The sequence below is a fragment of the Ursus americanus genome, chromosome 34, assembly GCF_024610735.1.
Source record: "Ursus americanus isolate L20-20 chromosome 34, mUrsAme1.1.p, whole genome shotgun sequence".
Taxonomy (NCBI): Eukaryota; Metazoa; Chordata; class Mammalia; order Carnivora; family Ursidae; genus Ursus; species Ursus americanus.
This window is the reverse complement of record NC_142160.1, coordinates 29908140-29929247: the sequence shown is the minus strand read 5'-3', so window position 1 is coordinate 29929247 and position 21108 is coordinate 29908140. Positions and strand designations below refer to the sequence as shown.

General features: G+C 39.6%; 1 protein-coding gene across 1 annotated transcript; it reads right to left on the bottom strand.

Annotated features, from left to right (window-relative positions):
* Positions 1–6549: 6549 nt before the first annotated feature.
* Positions 6550–7167, bottom strand: LOC148107197 (olfactory receptor 11H6-like). The gene has a single exon (XM_087858885.1). It carries the CDS (start codon positions 7165–7167, stop codon positions 6550–6552), a length of 618 nt encoding a protein of 205 aa, XP_087715011.1.
* Positions 7168–21108: the final 13941 nt, after the last annotated feature.

Sequence of the window (21108 nt, the reverse complement as noted above, 5' to 3'; positions counted from 1 at the left end):
AAATAAACAGTGGGGACAAGAGTCTCTCTTCGATAAATGGTGCTGGTAAACCTGGACAGCTACATGCAAAAGAATGATACTGGACCACTTTCTAACATCATACACAAAAAATAAACTCAAAATGGATTAAAGACCTAAATGTGAGACCTGGAGCCATAAAAATCCTAAAGGAAAACATAGGCAGTAATTTCTTTGACATCAGCTGTTAGCAACGATTTTCTAGATATGTCTGCTAAGGTGAGGGAAACAAAAGCAAAAATAAGCTATTGGGACTACATCAAAATAAAAAGCTTTTGCACGTGAAGGAAACCATCAATAAGACAAAAACGCAACCTACTGAAAGGAAGAAGATATTTGTAAATGACATATCACATAAGGGGTTAGTATCCAAAATATACAGAGACCTTACACAACTCAATACCAGAAAATAATAATAATGTGATTAAAAATGGACAGAGGACCTAGATAGACATTTTTCCAAAGACATACAGATGTCCAACAGACACATGAAAAGATGTTCGACACTACTAATCATCAGGGAAATACAAATTAAAACCATAATGAGATATCGTCTTAGACCTGTCAGAATGACTACAATAAAAAAGATAAGAAATAACAAGGATTGGCAAGGATGTGGAGAAAAAGTAACCCTTGTACTGTTGGTGGCAATGTAAATTGATATGACCAATGTGGAAAACAGTACGAGGGTTCCTCAGAAAATTAATAATAGAAATGCCATAGAATCCAATAATTCTAGTACTGGGTATTTACGGGAAAAAAAATACTATTTCAAAGGATACATGCACCCCCAATGTTAATTGCAACATTATTTATAATAGCCAAGATATGGAAGCAACTTAAGTGTCCCTCAATAAATTAATGGAGCAAAAAGACATGGTATATACATACAATGGAATATTACTCAGCCATAAAAAAGGATGAGATCTTGCCATTTGCGACAATGGATGGACCTAATGGGTATTATGCTATTTGAAATAAGTCAGACAGAGGAAAGCAAATACCATATAATTTCACTTATGTGTGGAATCCAAAAAACAAAACAAATGAGTAAACAAAAAGCAAAAATCAGACCTACAAATACAGAAAACAAACTTATGATTGCCAGAGAGATAGGAGTGGTGGGATGGGCAAAATGAGTGAAGGGGAGTGGGAGATACAGGCTTCCCGTTATAGAATGAATAAGTCATGGGAGTAAAAGGCATAGAATAGGGAATATAGTCAATGGAATTGTAATAGTGTTGTATGATGACACATGATAGCTATACTTATGGTGAGCACAGAATATCACGTTATCTTGACAAGCACTGAGTACTGTATAGAATCACTGAATCACTATATTATACACCTGACATCAATATAACAATGTATGTTGACAATACTGAATTAAAATTTGAAAAATAAAGTTGTTGAATCACTACATTGTAACGGCCACTAATGTAACATTAGGGGTCAATTACTCTAGAAATTAAAAATTAATTAATTTTAATTTTTTTTAGAAAAAGAATGTAAGTGCTTCTAGGAATTCCTCTATAAGCCACTATATAACCACTCCTCAAGAGTAATGAGCTCCCCAAATTCAAATGACCATAAAACACAATGTAAATTAAAGTCCAAATTGAAATATTATTTCAAAAATTTTAGTAGGGGTTTCTCTGGGTGGCTCAGTCAGGTAAGCCACTAACTCTTGATTTCAGCTCAGGTCATGATCTCAGGGTCATGGGATTGAGCCCCACATCAGGCTCCACACTGGGCAGTGGGGCCTCCTTGGGATTCTCTCTCCCTCTCCCTTTGCCCCTCCCCCATCTATAAAAAGGTTAAAAAAAAAGAACGTACAGGCAACATTTTAAAAAGTAATAATAATTTTTATTAGGGGTACCTAAGTGGGATTTTCTTGGGATTTTCTCTCTCCCTCTCCTTCTGCCTCCTAGCACGCACAAGTGTGTGTGCACTCTCATTCTCTCTCAAATAATAATAATTAAAATAAAATTTTTAGTAAACACAATTTTTCGTAATAGAAAGCTGGTTACTTCAATCCACCATCCTGATAAGAATAAAGAAAAACACTGAATTTTTTTTAAGTAATCTCTATGCCCAATGTGGGGCTTACACTCACCACCCTGAGATCAAGAATTGCTTACTCCACCCACTGAGCCATCCAGACACCCTGAAAAATGCAGACTTAAAAAAAATAAAACTTAAAAATATTGACAATCTGGAGAGACAACATGAAACTCCTAAGTCAACTTTTTTTTGGAAGTCTGAATGGTAAGCACTAAAGTCATTCATGTTCAGAGTGCATTTGCCTGTAGTTTAAATCCTTATGCATCATGGCAGTGCCTGGCTGGAGAGATGAAGATGGGAAACCAGGGATCACATCAAGTTGACGGGACCTCATAAGGGCACGCTTAGTAATCTTCATCCTCAAGTAAGTATGAACGAGAGAACTAAATCTGACACCAGAGGAAAACCGAAAATTAGCCAGCTATTGCTTGGATTTACACATACCATTTTCTCCAATTGCCCCAATATTTTGCCAGGGGCTATGGGAGCCTGGAATGGGATGTTCTTGTTTAATTGGTACAGGGCATTAGTTTGGAATGATGAAAAAGTTCTGGAGATGAATGCAGGTGATGGTTGCATTATAATGTGAATGTAATTAATGCTTCAGGACGTATACTTTAAAATGGCCACTTTTATGTTATGTGTATTTTACCACAAGACAAAATATTGTAAAACCATGAAAAAGAGGTAATAGAAGAAAAAGACATAAAAATACTTGCATGATACAAATACAAAAAAACAAACAAACACATACACACACAAGAGAGAAGAAACAAAGTAATAAAGAACAAACGAGACAGAATGAAAACAAATGGTCTATCAGTAATTTAGGATTAGAAGCAAAAACTTCCAGATGTCAAGTTTGTGAAGAAAACACACTCCTAGGATATAAACAATGTATGTTGTAAACATTTTTTTATATTTCAAAGTAAAAAAGATTTCTCCTGAAAACAAAAGGAAATTCTCTCCAAATCACACAGACACCTCACCATTGCCTTTAAGACATGATTCCTGCCTTCACGCTGGGGGCCAATTTAACCCAAACTGTATGAAAACTATGGATAAAGAAAGATTGTCACACCAAGCAGTCTTGGGGGAGTCATAAACCATCCCAAGGGGAGACTGAAGACTTCACAATAATCTAAGATGAAACTTTAATTGCACCCTCGAGTCTCAACAATACACTCTTCACCTTTATTCATCTGTATCCCCATCTTGAAATCTCCTCATGAGGATCAGATCTCACATCTTTCGGCCACTCTACAGCAAAAGTAACCAATATATAAAAGTCACCTGTTAAATTTCCTCTGCTGAGTGAGACAAATAAAAGATCTAGGTGTCTGGGGGTGATTGAGTTCTCTTAGCTCTTCATGAAAATATCAATATGTCAATTAAGGCCCACGCCTCAAGGATGGATTATAGGGCTGTGCTTCTTTTCACTAGCTATCCTATTGTCCAACAGAATTACTCTATTGCTGTAACTGCTTTTTTCCAGCACTTCAGGAAGGAAAAAAAAGGGACTGTCAGCAGTTACCTTTGTATATCCCAGGGTTCTCAGGGTCAGGCTGCTGCATTTTGAGCCCACTTAAAGGAAAGAGAGGAATCAATGAGAAGATAAAGACTCAATGTTTATTCCCAGCTTTCTCCACACTATCATGAAGGGTAGACCTAACATGAAGGGTAACTAACTTTTCTGTCTAGGTATCACTGCATTTTTTCTAAGACACCTACAAATGGATGCCAGCTTCAGTAAAATCCCACTTTAATATTAATACATTTTTGCAAACTTGTATTGATTTCATATCTCTAGATATGTCATTTTATCCAAAGTATCTCCAGTAACTTGATAATAAGTTGTGTTACATGAACTGTTGAGTCCAGGGCCCAGCGACTCAGATCTCCCTCAGCTTAACAATCCCTGAAAATGTCTTGCCTAATGATTGACAAAGAAATGCCTCATTATTCAGAAATTTGATAAATTACATAATTTCCTATTAGAAGACTGTTCGATGTTCTGTTCAATAACTCATTTTCTACATAAAACACCCCAAATTAAATATAACTTATTCCCCCTTAACTCTTATGTACATCACAGTTAACATAATGCCCTTCCTTTAACCATTTATTTTCTACATCTAGAATTATTAACACTACCATGTTTTAATGTCTTCTTCCCTTATATCAGCTGAAGCTCTATGTTTTTAAGTGACAGAATATATAAGAAAGTCAGTAAAATAAATTTGAGCAAAGAGAGCTACCCATAGCTCTGCTGTGTGATACACAGAAACTTAATGACTTTTTAATGTTTCTTTGGTTCATTTAATATTTTTTTCACTCAGCCATCAGAAAGAACAATTACACAATATTTGTAGCAACATAGACGGCACTGGAGGAGATAATGCTAAGTGAAATAAGTCAAGCAGAGAAAGACAATTATCATATGGTTTCACTCATTTATGGAACATAAGAAATAGGAAAATTGGTAGGAGAAGGAAGGGAAGAAGAAAGGCAGGTAAACAGAAGGCGGAATGAACCACGAGAGACTGTGGACTCTGGGAAACAAACTGAGGGCTTCAGAGGGGAGGGGGGTGGGGGATTGGGATAGGCCGGTGATGGGTATTAAGGAGAGCACGTATTGCATGGTGCACTGGGTGTTATATGCAAATAATGAATCATGGAACATTGCATCAAAAACGGGGGATGTACTGTATGGTGACTAATATAACAAAATAAAAATTATTTTTTAAAAATGGTTATGCTAAAAAATTATTCTAGTTACTTTGTAATCATATTTGTTGGTAGTATTAACAAGAACTATGAATGTTTTCAGGTCTAATATATTCCAGGAACTGTACCAGGCCTATGTATTCAACAGTATCTGCACAAGAGCTCTGAAAAATAGGTGTTAACCTTGCTCAAGAGCACACAGTATGGCACATGGTATTTGATCCTAAATCAATGTCGTGTTATTTATTTTCCTTTAAGTACAGTGAGATAAGAGGACCGCTGAGTTATATAGCACTGGCCCATTTTTCTCTCTATGTTACATGTAGAGCAGCTCCACTCCAATACTGGACCATCCAAACAAAGAAAGCATTTACATCGATCTCCTATGTGCTCGGGATGGGTTTGAAAAACATTTGGTAGGGAAAAATCAACAGGATATAGTGGCTGCCTGCCTATGGGAGGTGACAGAATTAGAAAATGTCTTGAATGATCCTCAAGTTTCTGGCTTTGGCAAATGTCAAGAGTGGAGCCATGCACCAAGAAACATACAAAAGGGAGAGGGAGCTCTTGTAAAGGAAACGATGGCATAAGAAGTATTGAGCAGAATGGTGATTATAGATTTGAAAGTTTAAAAGAGCAAATGACTAAGGAGGCTTATATTTAGAATGGGCACTGACACATGACAGGGATATGAGGCAAGAAGGGATTAGTAGGCCACAGGTTTAAATGTGACCTTGCTACACGTTTGGTCAGAGTCACTAAGACTGTCTGATGATGCTCAGATTGGGTGCTCAGTGATAGTTCATGAACTCAGTAGATTAGCTTTTGGGTAATAATATGGCAAGTCTGAAAGGTATTCAACCACTATTTCATTCAGTAAATGCCTACTATGCACTATAAACTCAGTCACCTGAGAATATAACTGGGTGCCTCGGTTAAGTGTCTGCCTTGGCTCAAATCATGATTTCAAGGTCCTGGGATCGAGCCCTCTCTTGGGCTCCCAGCTTAGTGGGGAGTCTGCTTCTCCCTCTGAGGGAATGCTCTCTCTCTCTCAAATAAATAAAATACTTCTTAAAATAAAAAAAAAAGAATGAAATTTTGCCATTTGCAACAATGTGGATGAAGTTAGAGTGTATTATGTTAAGCAAAATAAGTCAGAGAAAGACAAATACCATATGATTTCACTCACATGTGGAATTTAAGAGAAAAAAACCCCAGATGAACATAGGGGAAGGGAAAAAGAGAGAGAGAGAGAAGAAACCATAAGAGACTCTTAATGTTATACACAATTAATGAATCATCGAACTTTACATCAAAAACCAGGAAAGTACTGTATGGTGACTAACATAATAAAAAATATTATTGTAAAAAAAAAAAGAAAAAGAAAAAAAGAAACCATAAGAGACTCTTAATGATAGAAAACAAACTGAGGGTTGATGGAGGGAGGTGCGCTGGGGATGGGCTAAATGGGTGATGGGCATTAAGTAGGGCACTTGTGATAAGCACTGGGTGTTGTATGTAAGTGATGAACCACTAAATTCTAGTCTTGAAACCAATATTACACTATATGCCAACTAACTACAATTAAAATTTAAAAAATTTAAAGACAAAAACAAAGCTAAAAAATGAATTTATCTTATATGTAATAGGGTTTTAACTTGACAGAGAAAGACATAAATATATGATCTCACTTCTTTGCAGTATTTAAAAAAACAAATGCATAAAAAACAAAAAGCAGAATCAGAAGATAATAAGAGAGCTCAATATAGAGCAGGAAAGCTCAATTCCAGGGGCAGGGATGCAGGACAGGGCCAGAAGAGGACCAGGGTCACAGACAAAGTGCTCAGTGGTGTTGGGGCCACAAAAGGGGAGTTGTGTGACAAAGTAGATAGGGATCAGATAGCAGAGGAAAGCTGTGACACAGCACAGGGCCACCAGATTCATGCAGAGATGGCTGTTCATGATGATAGGATAATGGAGAGGCTGGCAGATGGCCAAGTACCTATCAAAAGCCATGAGGGGCAGTAAGAGGGTCTCCGTGGTGCCCATGGAGAAGAAGAAGTAGAACTGGAAGAAGCAAGCTGTGAAAGAGGTGGTTTTGGTCTCAGATAGGAAGTTCTTTAACATATTGGGAATAGTTGTGTTGATGTAACAGATCTCCAGGAGTGAGAAGTTGGCCAGCAGAATGTACATGGGGGTGTGAAGCCTGCAATCCAGCTTCACTGCACAGACAATGGCCCCGTTCCCCATCAGAAAGGACAGAAAGAATAGCATAAAGAGGAGGACCTGAACCTCCCTGGAGCATGGAAATCTCAGTAGTAGGAATTCAGTCACTGTGCTGACTCCTGACATATTCATGGCTTCCTAAGGGATGGGGAAGAAAAGTGACAATGACAAAGATGGCCTTAATCTACCATCCTCAGGATTATTTCCTTTTTGGAGATCCCTAACTCCCTCAGATTCTATTATTCCATTAAATAAATAACTATACTGCTGAAGTCTATGACCTTTGGAGAGTGGTTGGTATGATCAGACTGTGAATCTTTGTGTTCTCGTGTTTCTCTTTCAGAATTTTCTCACAGTAAAAGACAGGATGTTATGTGATAAGCAGCATGGAAAAGGTTAATGGCAGTACTCACGAATGTAAGTAGGTATGAAAATCATGTATTTGTATCTATAGATTAAGAGATATAGACCCTTGATATTGGACACAGAATTTCAATTACTTAGATCTTTGGAATTAGAGACACAAATGTTAGGCATCAGAAAGGAAGAAAGGTAATGACACACTGAAATCTTTATGCATTTCACTGTTAATCTGGATCGGTGTTAAATTGTAAGTGTTGGTGTCTTAAGGTCATCTGACAACTAAGACAAAAAGCATCAAACATACCATCCATTCTTCAGTACTCATCATGGTTTGTTAATAAAAATTTGAACTCCCAGACACCTACATAATAGGTTTCATATCAGTTCCATCTTCTACCTGTTGAATTAAAATACTTCTGTAAAACGTGGGTCTAGGTTACATCTCTGCTAATAGGTAGAAAAACTGAGCAATGTATCTAGTGTATTATTTAAGGATTTTTGAGGGTTTTGCCTGAAGTGTCACAAAGTGTCCTAGAAAGGCCTCTAATCTTCTGGCTTATGGATAGAGGCAGAGACTCCCAAATGTCAGATAGTGCCAAGCAGAGGCCTCTGGAAACCAAGAACGAGTGGTGGCAGCCATAAACTTTCCCACTGGACAAAGATTCCCCGTCTACTTCCTCACCCCTCTGTCACCCTCATCCTACTCTAGGTGTGGAAGGTTGGCGTTGTTTCGGGCAGTTGAAGGAGAATCTTTGTGGAAACTTCCTTCTCTGAGTTAGACTTAGATGTTGTGTGATTTCCATGGTGAGAAAAGCAAAACAAAGCCTATGAAATTGCCTACAGTTCTGTTGTTAGTCGTCTGGTCTTAACTTATTAATTTATTTTTGGGGCCACTCCATTAGTGAGGGACAGTCATCATTTGGGCCTAAATGACCCAACTGACATGACTGAGTGATGATACTTATTCAGAAAAATACAAGCACAGAATACAGACCCAGACACTTTCAAAAAAAGTCTAGTTAAGAATATTTATTAATGTAATCGTTATAAAATGCATTACTTTCCAGATTGCATAATGCCATAGCTTGGAGGATGATCTTGATGATTGCAATTAGTGACACAAGAGTTCAGAATAATTCAGAATTTTCTACACCACACTTCTCCGTAAGGCTCCTCTTGGATCTGTGACTAGATCATGTTTGGCAAAACCAAGCTGTGAGCAATTCCTCCATAGAAGGAATTCAGAGAAACCAAGAAGTGAAAGAAACCATGAGGAAAGAGGTGTAAAAGGAGGAAGTATTTGTTGGTTAATATGTATGAGGTTTGCAAGGGCTTTGTAAGCCATGTGGGAGTGAACCCACCACCCAGCAGTGCTTGGTCAGGTTGTTCTCCCTCCTCACGATGCCTGATCATCTGCTCTGTGGCAGAGCCACACTCCGCTAAAATCGGAGCTGAAGTTTTATCTGGCCTGCTCCTCAGAGCCGCTTCATCAGTCATTTCCAGACGTCACTTCACTAACATGCTATTTCCCCCAAAGACCTTGTTCTGACGGATGCACCTCCTGGTTAATAAGGATGGACTTTCCATACTTCCTCATCCTCATCTCTCTCATTTCCTGACTGCCAGCCCTTCAGTTGTAAAGATTAATCTCCTCACATTCTTCATGGAAGGTGAGGTGCTATTATTTCCACAAACACATAGAGAAAGGCAGATCTAAAAGGCACACCTAAGAGCTATCCTATGCTTGCATGTTTTCTGAACCTACCTCCTTAAAGATCTGGCAGGTCTGACTTGCAATCTCCTGTTTTCACTGAAGAAGAAGGTAAGCATGATGGAGGGCATGGCCTCCTTGGCAGAGAGCAGCCCAGAGAGGGTGCTTACATTGCTGGACACATGATACTAATTTAGAGAGAGAGAAACTGGCACATTTGCTGCACAACAGAGACCTATCTATGTTTCTCTGAAATCTGTGTCCCATTCCTCCTAAGGGATAAATCTCCTATGAATTCCAAGAGTGAGAATTTATGAGAGAAGATTGTCAGTTATATCCTCAGGATATGTTCCCTCTGGAACCCCTTGATTGGCCTTTGGGACTCAGTTTCCCCCATGGTGATCAGATACTCTCACGCTATTCTTAGAACAGATGCTTATTTTGTTGTACAGACAGGTTACTCTTATGAAGGTGCAATCTCTATAGCATCACCAGCTTAGCTGGAATACAGGCTTTTTGTTTATCTTCTTATTCCTTTATATTCAACTTTATTCATTTTTTGAGTTTTGAAGTCTTAACTGTCAATATCATAGTTATGACATCAGAGTTTTTATTCTCATTCCTGTTGGCTCACTCCATGGTTTGAAAAAGGTTATTCCCTTTCTCTGGTAACAGGCTCTCTTAAGTCAGGTCTGTGTTTCTAGTAGTACACTGATAAGTAAATTCCATTTCATGCTGGACAGGTCTCAGAAGCAGAGACCACGGGGTATGTGATGAAATGTCAAAGTTCTAGAAGGTACCTCCCATTCTAGTCCTCTATTTTATTTCCAACTATTTTTAGCAGATGTGCCGAAAAGCTGCTATGAATGCTGAAATTTTCGTGGCTTCTTTTAAGCAAGACATTGTTAAGAGAAGTGTCTGAAACTTTGGGTCCCCTTTGTTTTCTTTCTTTCTTTTTAGGTGTTGTTGACATAATACATTATTTTAGTTTCAGGTGTAGAACACAATGATTTGACACTTTTATATATTGCAAAATGATCACTACAATAAGTCTAATTAACATCCATCACCATACAGAATTACAAAATATTTTTCTCATGGTAAGAACTTTTAAGATCTACGCTCTTACTTAGCAGTTTCCAAATATGCAATACTGTATTATTAACAATAGTCACCATGCTGCACATTACATCCCCAGGACTTATTTATTATATAACTGGAAATTTGTACCTTTTGACCCCCCCTTCATCTATTTCACCAACCCCTATCCCTCACCTCTGGCAACCATCAGTCTTCTTTATCTATGAGCTTGGTTTTAGGATTTTTGTTTTGTTTTGATTTGATTTTAGACTCCACATATAAGTGAGGTTATAGGGTATTTATCTTTCTCAGTCTGATTCATTTTACTTAGCATAATGCCCTCCAGTTTCATCCATGTTGTTGCAAATGGCAAGATTTCCATCTTTTTTATGGCTGAATAATATTCCACTACTATATACACACTACATTTTCTTTATCCTTTCATCCACTGATAGACATTTAGGTTGTTTCCACTTTTTTGGCCTTTGTAAATAATGATGCATTTAAACAGGGGTGCAGATATCTCTTGTAGATAGGGATTTCACTTCCATCAGATATATACCCAGAAGTGGAATTGCTGGATTATATGGTAGTTCCCTTATTAATTTTTTTTCAGGAAACTCCATACTGTTTTCCATAGTGGCTATACTAATTTACATTCCCACAATAGTGTGCAAAGGTTCTTTTTCTTCACATTCCCACCAGCACTTCTTATTTCTTGTCTTTTTGATAGCCATTCTAACAAATGTGAGGCCATTTGTCACTGTGGTTTTGATTTGCATTTTCCTCATGAGAAGGAGATTTGTTAAGTGCTCCCTCATTTAAAAAAAAAAAGTACTCCCTCATTTTATTTTAATGAAAAGTGAGAAAGTAGTAATAAGGAAGGTAAATAGCAAGTATAATCTTATTTATTGGGGATTAAATGGTCCTAATTACTACTAAAAAAGAATGCTAAATGCATTAATATGTTGTGCTGTATAAAAAGAGCATTAAATCATGTCTCAGATTGACCTCTCTTTGTATTATAGCTCTGTCATATACTCAACTATATGATCCTTGGTATATTATTTAACCTCATTAAGCCCCAGATATTTAACTATAAATATACTAGTTCTATCCTGATACAGTTGAGAAAACTAAATAACAATGTCTGTAAAATGCCTACTATGTGGTAAATATCCAATAAACGAGAGTCTTCTCCTTTTGCATGAAGTTTAACACAAAAGAAGGGAAAATTTTCTCTGGAAGAAATATTTCTGTTATTCTGTTTTTTAATTTCTCACATATATGAAAGAAAAAATGCATGCATAAATATATATGTGTATATTTATACTCTACCTTTTCTGAAAAACAAAATATGTAAACAAAAAATTTAAATTTAAATGAACATAGCTAGGAGAAACCGTGGGAGAGGGAGACAGAATTGTATCAGAAAACCTAAGTTTACAAAAGCTTTCACAACAGAAAGAAAGCAAGCCAGCTAGTTAGCTAACATAGCTAACATCACACTTAATTGTGAGAAACTAAGTTTTCCACTAGGATCAACTGATCCTAGCAAAGACATCTCCTCTCACCACTCCTTTTCAACACTGTACTGGAAGTTCTTGTTAATGCAGTAAGACAAGAAAAGAAAATGTGTACAGATTGGAAAGGAAGACATAAAACTATCATTTTTCACAGATGACATGATTATCTACGTAGAAAATCTGAAATAATTGTTGGAGTAGGCAGTTAGCTAGGATATAACAGGATATCTGGAGGCCAGGTTTGAGGAAGTCACCAACAGCTCTCAGAAGAGTCAGAGACCTGTCCTGGCAGCACCCCACAAAAAGCCGGATCAAACCAGAAAGGCCCAAGATGTGGAGTGCCATAACAGGAAACACCTGACCAAATTAAGGAGAAAAGCCATGAAACCCTGCCTCCCTGCCCCAAGTAATGAATATTCCACCCCCTACTTAACTGTCAATAAAAAATAGAAACCCAACCCCCAGAGTGTGCATCTCTCTCTCTCTCTCATTTGCCCATTCTCATATCTCAAGAGTGTACTTTTTTCCTTTAATTAACATTGCCACTTGCGTTGCTCATCCACTGTGTTTAGTGCATGTCCTTGAATTCTTTCTCGAGACAAGACCAAGAACCTTTGGTGACACCTTTGGGGATGGGCTGGCTCAAGGCCCCAGGGCCCATGGTCTCCCCAGTTCATCCAGCAACAGAATCAATAAAAAAGTTCCTGGAACTAATAAGTGGTATTAGGGTGCAGGATACAAGTTCAATATAAAAAGTCAATTTCTTTCGTATATACCATCAATGAATAAGGAGAATTTGAAATTAAAAGCATGATATCATTTACATTTGCAGCTCAAAAAATTAAATATTTACATATCTAAAAAATATGTGTGGAACTATGAGGAGAAATACAAAGCTCTGATGAACAAACTCAAAGAACTAAATGAATGATGAGATAGTCAATGTTCATTAATAGAAAGATCCAATATTGTCAAGATGTCAATATTGTCTAGATGTCCCAACTTGATTTACAGATTCAATGCAATCCCAATTGAAATTCCAGAAATTACTTTATGAGCATCAACTGATTCTAAAGTTTACATAAGCGGAAAAAGACTCAGAATAGTTGATACAATATTGAAGGAGAAGAACAAAGTGGGAAGACTACACTGAACTGACTTTAAGACTTCCTATAAAGGCACAGTAATTAAGACAGTGTGATACTGGCAAAAGAATAGACCAATAGGTCAGTATAACAAAATAGAGAGACCAGAAATAGATTCCAGAAATACAGTGAACTGATCTTTGACAAAGGAGCAAAGGCAGTATAATGGAGCAAATAGGGTCTCTTTAGCTAACAGTGCTGGAATAACCGGACATTCATATGCAAAAAAAAAAAAAAAAAAAGGCAGCAGCAGCTAGATTTGAATCTTTCACAATTAACTCAAAATAGATCATAGACCCAAATGTAAACTGCAAAACCATAAAACTTCTAGAAGATAAATAGGAGGGGGTTTAGGATGGTGGAGGAGTAGGGGACCCCTTTTTCAGCTGGTCCCCTGAGTTGAGTTGGATAGGTACCAGACCAGCCTGAACATCCACGGAATCAGCCTGAGATGCAGGAAGATACATCTGGATCTCTACAAATGAACATCTCCAGCGCCGAGTATTGAGGTACAAAGCGGGGAGCCGTAAAATCTCGCACAGATATCGGAAGACAAATGGAAGGGGTAGGGAGCTGCCGCGTTCGGGCACCGGGAAGTGGTAGCCACCTGCACGGGGGAACGGGTGGACTCACAGAACAGCACCTGCGAGAGAGCAGACTGTGACCGTGAGCGGGGAGCACGTGCCACCAGACTTCTCATGGAACTCCATTGTGCTCACTGAAACCAGACTGAGACCGGGAGCTCTGGGAGCGCGGGGGGCGGCTGGCAGCTGGCGGTGTTAGAAACATGAAGGACAGAGACGTGCCAGCCCTGGAAGTGAGGGCTGGGACGCCGGGTGTGGGGCGCACATCCCAGGACGCTGAAGGGTTGAGCAGCACCAACAGAAACAGAGTTAAAGTGGCCAGAACATCAGTGGAGAATGGTCCGCGATCCCCTCTGTTCTGAGACAGAGGCTGAGATTCGGCCACTGCTGCTCTGACTCTCAGAAGAGCTACAGCAAACCGCCAGGGAAAGCCGCTAGAGAACAAAAGCCTGGAAACACCGGCTCACAGGGTGCCCATCCCCATCCCCCCTCGCAGGAGCACGGAGACACTACCCAAACAGGGTTGCCTGAGTATCGGCAAGGCAGGACCCTCCCAATGAAGGCAGACTGAAAAATCAAGAAGCCCACATCCCTAAGATCCCTATAAAACAAGGTGCACGGCCTGTGTCCCGGTCAATAATTTGGGCTCTGGACAACCCCGCAACCTCTCCTCATCAGAATGACGAGAAGGAGAAGTCCCCCCCCAGCAAAGAAAAGACAATGAGTCTGTGGCCTCTGCCACAGAACTAATGGATATGGATGTAACCAAATTATCAGAAATGGAATTCACAGTAACAATGGTCAAGATGATGAGTAGACTTGAAAAAAGTATTAACGAAAATGTTAATGACAATATAGAATCTCTAAGGGCGGAAATGAGAGTGAATCTGGCTGAAATTAAAAATTCTATGAGCCAAATGCAGTCAAAACTAGAGGCTCTGACGGCCAGGGTCACCGAGGCAGAAGATGTATTAGCGAATTGGAGGATGGGTTAGTAGAAGAAAAAACGAAAATAGAAGCTGGACTTAAAAAACTCCACGCCCATGAATGTAGGTTACAGGAGATTACTGACTCAATGAAAGGATCCGATGTCAGAATCATCGGCATCCCTGAGGGGGTGGACAAAAAGAGGTCTAGAAGAGATATTTGAACAAATTGTAGCTGAAAACTTCCCTAATCTAATGAGGGAAACAAACATTTGTGTCCAAGAGGCAGAGAGGACCCATCCCAAGCTCAACCACGACAAACCTACGCCATGTCACGACATAGTGCATTTCGCAAATATTAGATCCAAGGACACAGTACTGAAAGCAGCCAGGGCAAAGAAATTTCTCATGTACCAAGAAAAAGGTATCAGAATTATATCAGACCTGTCTACACAGACCTGGAATGAGAGAAAGGGTTGAGGAGGCATTTTTAAAGTTCTTTCAGAGAAAAACATGCAGCCAAGGATCCTTTATCCAGCAAGGCTGTCATTCAGAATTGATGGAGAAATAAAGACCTTCCAGAATAGCCAGTCATTAACCAATTTCGTAACGACAAAACCAGCCCTACAAGAGATATTAAGGGGGGGTTCAATAAATGTAAAAAACCCCAAGAGTGATACAGAACAGAAAGTCACAACCGATACAAGCAAAGACTTTACTGGCAACATGGCATCATTAAAATCATATCTCTCAGTATTCAGTCTCAATGTGAATGGCTTAAATGCTCCCATAAAACGTCACAGGGTTGCAGATTGGATAAAAAGAAATGACCCATCCATTTGCTGTCTACAAGAGACTCATTTTGAACCTAAAGGTACATTCAGACTGAAGGTAAAGGGATGGAGTACCGTCCTTCACAAAAATGGACCTCAAAAGAAAGCTGAGGTAGCAATACTCATATTAGATAGATTGGATTTTAAACTAAAGACTACAGTTAGAGACGCAGAAGGGCCCTATATTATTCTTAAAGGATGTATCCAACAAGTGGATATGACAATTATAAATATATATGCCCCCAACAGGGGAGCAGCAAGATACACAAGCCAACTCTTAACCAGAATAAAGAGACATAGAGATAAAAATACATTAATAGTAGGGGACCTCAACACCCCACCATCAGAAATAACAAGAACACCCTTGCAAAAATTAAGCAAAGAATCAATGGCTTTGAATGCCATACTCGACGAGTTGGACCTCATAGATATATAGAATACTACACCCCAGAACCAAAGAATACTCATTCTATTCTAATGCCCCTGGAACATTCTAAGAATAGACCATGTTCTGGGACACAAACAGGTCTCAACTGATACGAAAAGACTGAAATTATTCCCTGCATATTCTCAGACCACAACGCTTTGAAAGTGGAACTCAACCACAAGGAAAAATTTGGAAGAAACTCAAACACTTGGAGACTAAGAACCATCCTGCTCAGGAATGATTTGATAAACCAGGAAATCAAAAATCAAATTAAACAATTTATGGAGACCAATGAGAATGAAAATACAACGGTCCAAAACCTATGGATACTGCAAAGGCAGTCCTAAGGGGAAAATACATAGCCATCCAAGCCTCACTCAAAAGAATAGAAAAATCTAAAATGCAGTTTTTATATTCTCACCTCAAGAAGCTGGAACAGCAACAGAGGGACAGGCCTAATCCACGCACGAGGAAGCAGTTGACCAAGTTTACAGCAGAAATAATTGGATTAGAAACCAGGAGTATAGTAGAGCAGATCAACAGAACTAGAAGCTGGTTCTCTGAGAGAATTAATAACATTGACAGACCTCTGGCAAGACTTATCCAAAAGAATAGAGAAAGGACCCAAATAAATAAAATTATGAATAAAAAAGGAGAGGTCACAACCAACACCAATGAAATTGGAAGGATTATTACAAACTTTTATCAACAGCTTTATGCAAATAAATTAAGCAATCTGGAAGAGATGGAGGCCTTCCTGAAAACCCATAAACTACCAAGACTGAAACAGGAAGAAATTGATTTTTTAAACAGGCCAATTAATTATGAAGAGATTGAGTCAGTGATAAACAATCTTCCAAAAAATAAAACTCCAGGCCCAGACGGTTTTCCTGGGGAATTCTACCAAACATTCAGAGAAGAAATAATACCTATTCTCCTAAAGCTATTTCAAAAAATAGAAACAGAAGGAAAGCTGCCAAACTCATTCTATGAGGCCAATATTACCTTGATCCCCAAACCAGGCAAAGACCCCTTCAAAAAGGAGAATTACAGACCAATTTCCCTAATGAATATGGACGCCAAAATCCTCAACAAGATCCTGGCAAATAGAATCCAACTGTAGGATGCCTGAGTGGCTCAGCTGATTAAGCGGCTGCCCTCAGCTCAGGTCATGATCCCAGACTCCTGAGATCGAGTCCCACATCGGGCTCCTTGCTCAGCTGGAAGCCTGCTCCTCTCTCTCCCTCTCCTGCTCTCTCAAATAAATAAATAAAATCTTAAAAAAAAAAAGAATCCAACTGTACATCAAAAGGGTTATCCATCATGACCAAGTGGGATTCATCCCTCGGATGCAAGGGTGGTACAACATTCGCAAATCAATCAGTGTCTTAGATTTTATCCAGAAGGAAAAATTCAAAAATCATATGATTCTCTCAATAGATGCAGAAAAAGCATTTGACAAAATACAGCATCTTTTTCTGATTAAAACCCTTCAGAGTGTAGGGATAGAGGGTACATTCCTTAATCTCATAAAAGCCATCTATGAAAAGCCTACAGCAAATATTATTCTCAATGGGGAAAAGCTGGAAGCCTTTCCCTTAAGATCAGGAGCACGACAAGGATGCCCACTCTCACCACTATTATTCAACATAGTACTAGAAGTCCTTGCAACAGCAATCAGACAACAAAAAGGGATAAAACGTATCCAAAAGGGCAAAGAAGAAGTCAAACTGTCTCTCTTTGCAGATGACAGGATACTCTATATGGAAAACCCAAAAGAATCCACTCCCAAACTATTAGAAGTTATAAAGCAATTCAGTAATGTGGAGGGATACAAAATCAATATTCAGAAATCACTTGCTTTCCTATACACGAATAATGAGACTGAAGAAAGAGAAATTAGGGTATCCATCTGATTTACAATAGCACCAAAAAACATATGTTACCTTGGAATTAACTTAAGCAGAGATGCAAAGGATCTATATTCTAGAAACTATAAATCACTCTTGAAAGACATTGAAGAAGACACAAAAAGATGGAAAAATATTCCATGCTCATGGATCGGGAGAATAAACATAGTTAAAATGTCCATGCTACCCAGAGCAATCTACACTTTCAATGCTATCCCGATCAAAATACCAATGACATTTTTCAAGGACCTGGAACAAATAGTCCTTAAATTTGTATGGAACCAGAAAAGGCCCCGAATCGCCAAGGAACTGTTGAAAAGGAAAAACAAAGCTGGGGGCATCACAATGCCGGATTTCGAGCTGTACTACAAAGCTGTGATCACAAAGACAGCATGGTACTGGCACAAAAACAGACACATAGACCAATGGAACAGAATAGAGAATCCAGAAATGGACCCTCGGCTCTTTGGGCAACTAATCTTTGATAAAGAAGGAAAAAACATCCGGTGGGAAAAAGACAGTCTCTTCAATAAATGGTGCTGGGAAAATTGGACAGCTACATGCAAAAGAATGAAACTTGACCACTCTCTCACACCATACGCAAAGATAAACCCAAATGGATGAAAGACCTTGATTTGAGACAGGAATCCATCAAAATCCTAGAGGAGAAGATAGGCAGCAACCTCTACGACATCGGCCACACCAACATTTTCATGACACATCTCCAAAGGCAAGAGAAACAAAAGATAAAATGAACTTGTGGGACTTCATCAAGATAAAAAGCTTCTGCACAGCCAAGGAAACAATCAAAAAAAACTAAGAGGCAGCCCACGGAATGGGAGAATATATTTGCAAATGATGCTACAGATAAAAGACTGGTATCCAAGATCTACAAAGAACTTCTCAAACTCAATACGCGAGAAACAAATAAACAAATCATAAAATGGGCAGAAGATATGAACAGACACTCTTCTAATGAGGACATACAAATGGCTAACAGACACATGAAAAAATGTTCAAAATCCTTAGCCATCAGGGAAATTCAAATCAAAACCACACTAAGATACCACCTTATGCCAGTTAGAATGGCAAAAATCAACAAGGCAGGAAACAGCAATTGCTAGAGAGGATGTGGAGAAACATTGTTGGTGGGAATGCAGTTTGGTGCAGCCACCCTGGAAAAGAGTGTGGAGGTCTCTTAAAAAGTTAAAAATTGAGCTACCCTATGACCCAGCCATTGCAATACTGGGTATTTACCCCCAAAATACAGACGTAGTGAAGAGAAGGGCCATATGCACCCCAATGTTCATAGCAGCATTGTCCACAATAGCTAAATCGTGGAAGGAGCCGAGATGCCCTTCAACAGACGACTGGATTAAGAAGCTGTGGTCCACATATACAATGGAATATCACTCAGGTATCAGAAAGAACGAGTTCTCAACATTTGCTGCAACATGGACGGCACTGGAGGAGATAATGCTAAATGAAATAAGTCAAGCAGAGAAAGACAATTATCATATGATTTCTCTCATCTATGGAACATAAGAACTAGGAAGATCGTTAGGGGAAGAAAGGGATAAAGAAAGGGGGTAATCAGAAGCATGGGAGACTATGGACTCTGAGAAACAAACTAAGGCTTCAGAGGGGCGGGTGGTGGGGGAATGGGATAGACTGGTGATGGGTAGTAAGGAGGGCACATATTGCATCGTGTACTGGGTGTTATCCGTAACTAATGAATCATCGAACCTTGCATCAGAAACCAGGGATGTACTGTATGGTGACTAACATAATGTAATAAAAAAACATTAAAAAGTAATTAAAAAAATAAAGTCCTGTAGAAGGAGGCACTCTATCTGTCAAAACAATCAGACAGCCTTTGAAAGTTATAGGAACATTATAGCTAGAAAACTGACAGCTATGAAGTTTCTAAGTGAACTTCTAAACTCTAAACCACTTTCCCTTGGTTCCGTGAAAGAAAACATTTTATTTCAAAAATTCACTTGACGCTTATTCTGTTGTTGTTGCTGTTGATGACCGCTCTTCAGTTCCACCTGAAAAAGTATATTTCTCATTTTGATAAACCTAGCACATTAGGCATCGGCACCCCCTGCCACCACTGCCTTCAAAGCTTCCACTTCAAGCTTCAGTCTCCTTACCAGCCTGCAAGTCTCTATTTTTTCATTCACCCTGAACTAATAGTGCCCACAACTCTGTTTCTCATTTTCTGCTTTCCTCCTGGAATTCAGCTACCTCATCCTCAGCTTCCTGGATGCTAATCAGAAACAAAGTGGGAAAGAGAACTATAAAAACCACGAGGGTCCTCTTGAGATGATCACAGAGCAACTCAGGAATTGTTGCCTGGGTGCTCTTGCTACTACTGTAAAATCTACTTCACAAACAACAACAACAACAACACCAAATGTGCACGCACACAAAAGAAAGGAAGTCACGGGATCCAGAGAGCCCAGGATCTAACACCAGGAAATGCTATAGTAACCCACAGGACTGTGGGCCTGAAAGCAGCTAACCCAGACTGGAGCAGTCAAGACTGAAGGAGCAGTACTCTCAAGATGAAATGATAAAGTTCCTGCTGTGCTTGAAGGTCCAGAGAAGAAATTTACACAGCTGGGGAGTGTGGAGATAAAGGAGGATGTAGAAAAATAAGCATTTTAAAAGAAAAAGAAGCATTTGAACAAAAGGGCAATTAATGACATCAAGAAAAACAAAACTTTATGCAAGAAATTGTAGTAAACTATTGCAGCTACAGATACTATTTACAAGGTCATAATAATATAAACATGAACACTGATCTAACAAAATCATATTACTGAACTGGGAGGCTCCCAGGTCTGATATATATAGGCTTTCCATGCAAAAGTCATTCCAGCCCCTCAGGAACGCTGGTCCCATTAAAACTGCGGGAAAGCACGTGTGTCTCTGCACATACCAGTTCGCTTCTCTTAAAGGCAGTTTCCAATGCTGGTGCAGCTGGAGCAGGAAAAAGGGACGCTAGTCACGGTGCTCGGTAACCTCAGCAAGCGGCCCTACTGGTTCCACTCCCAGTATCTGAAGAGTCCGAAGGCAGTTTGCCTCAAGGCTGGCTGGTGGAAGCAATCTCCCGCTGGGGAGGAAAGCACATCCCGCACGTGGAGTGTATGTCACAGACCCTACTTCATGTTAATCAGTGGAACCCCGAGGGCAAAACTGAGACCTTGATATTTGGTCAGCCTTATTACCAGAAAGATGTAGCCAAGATGATCGTGAATTTGGCTGACTATCACGGCCAACTGTGGGCACAAAGCTCAGAGGAGGTCCCTGCCCAGGAGGCATCCACCCAGCGGTCCCCCGAGGCTGCCCACGAGGCGGCGACCCAGAACTCCCCCAGCACTGCCCACGAGGCAGACACCCGGACTCCCCCCCCCCACCAGCGCTGCACGCGAGGCGGCCACCCGGAGCTCCCACCCGGCGCAGCTCTCCAGGAGGCCACCTGGAACTCCCCCTGGCGCAGCCCACGAGGCTCCCCCTGGCGCTGCCCGGGAGGCGGCGACCCGGAGCTCCCCCGCAGCTG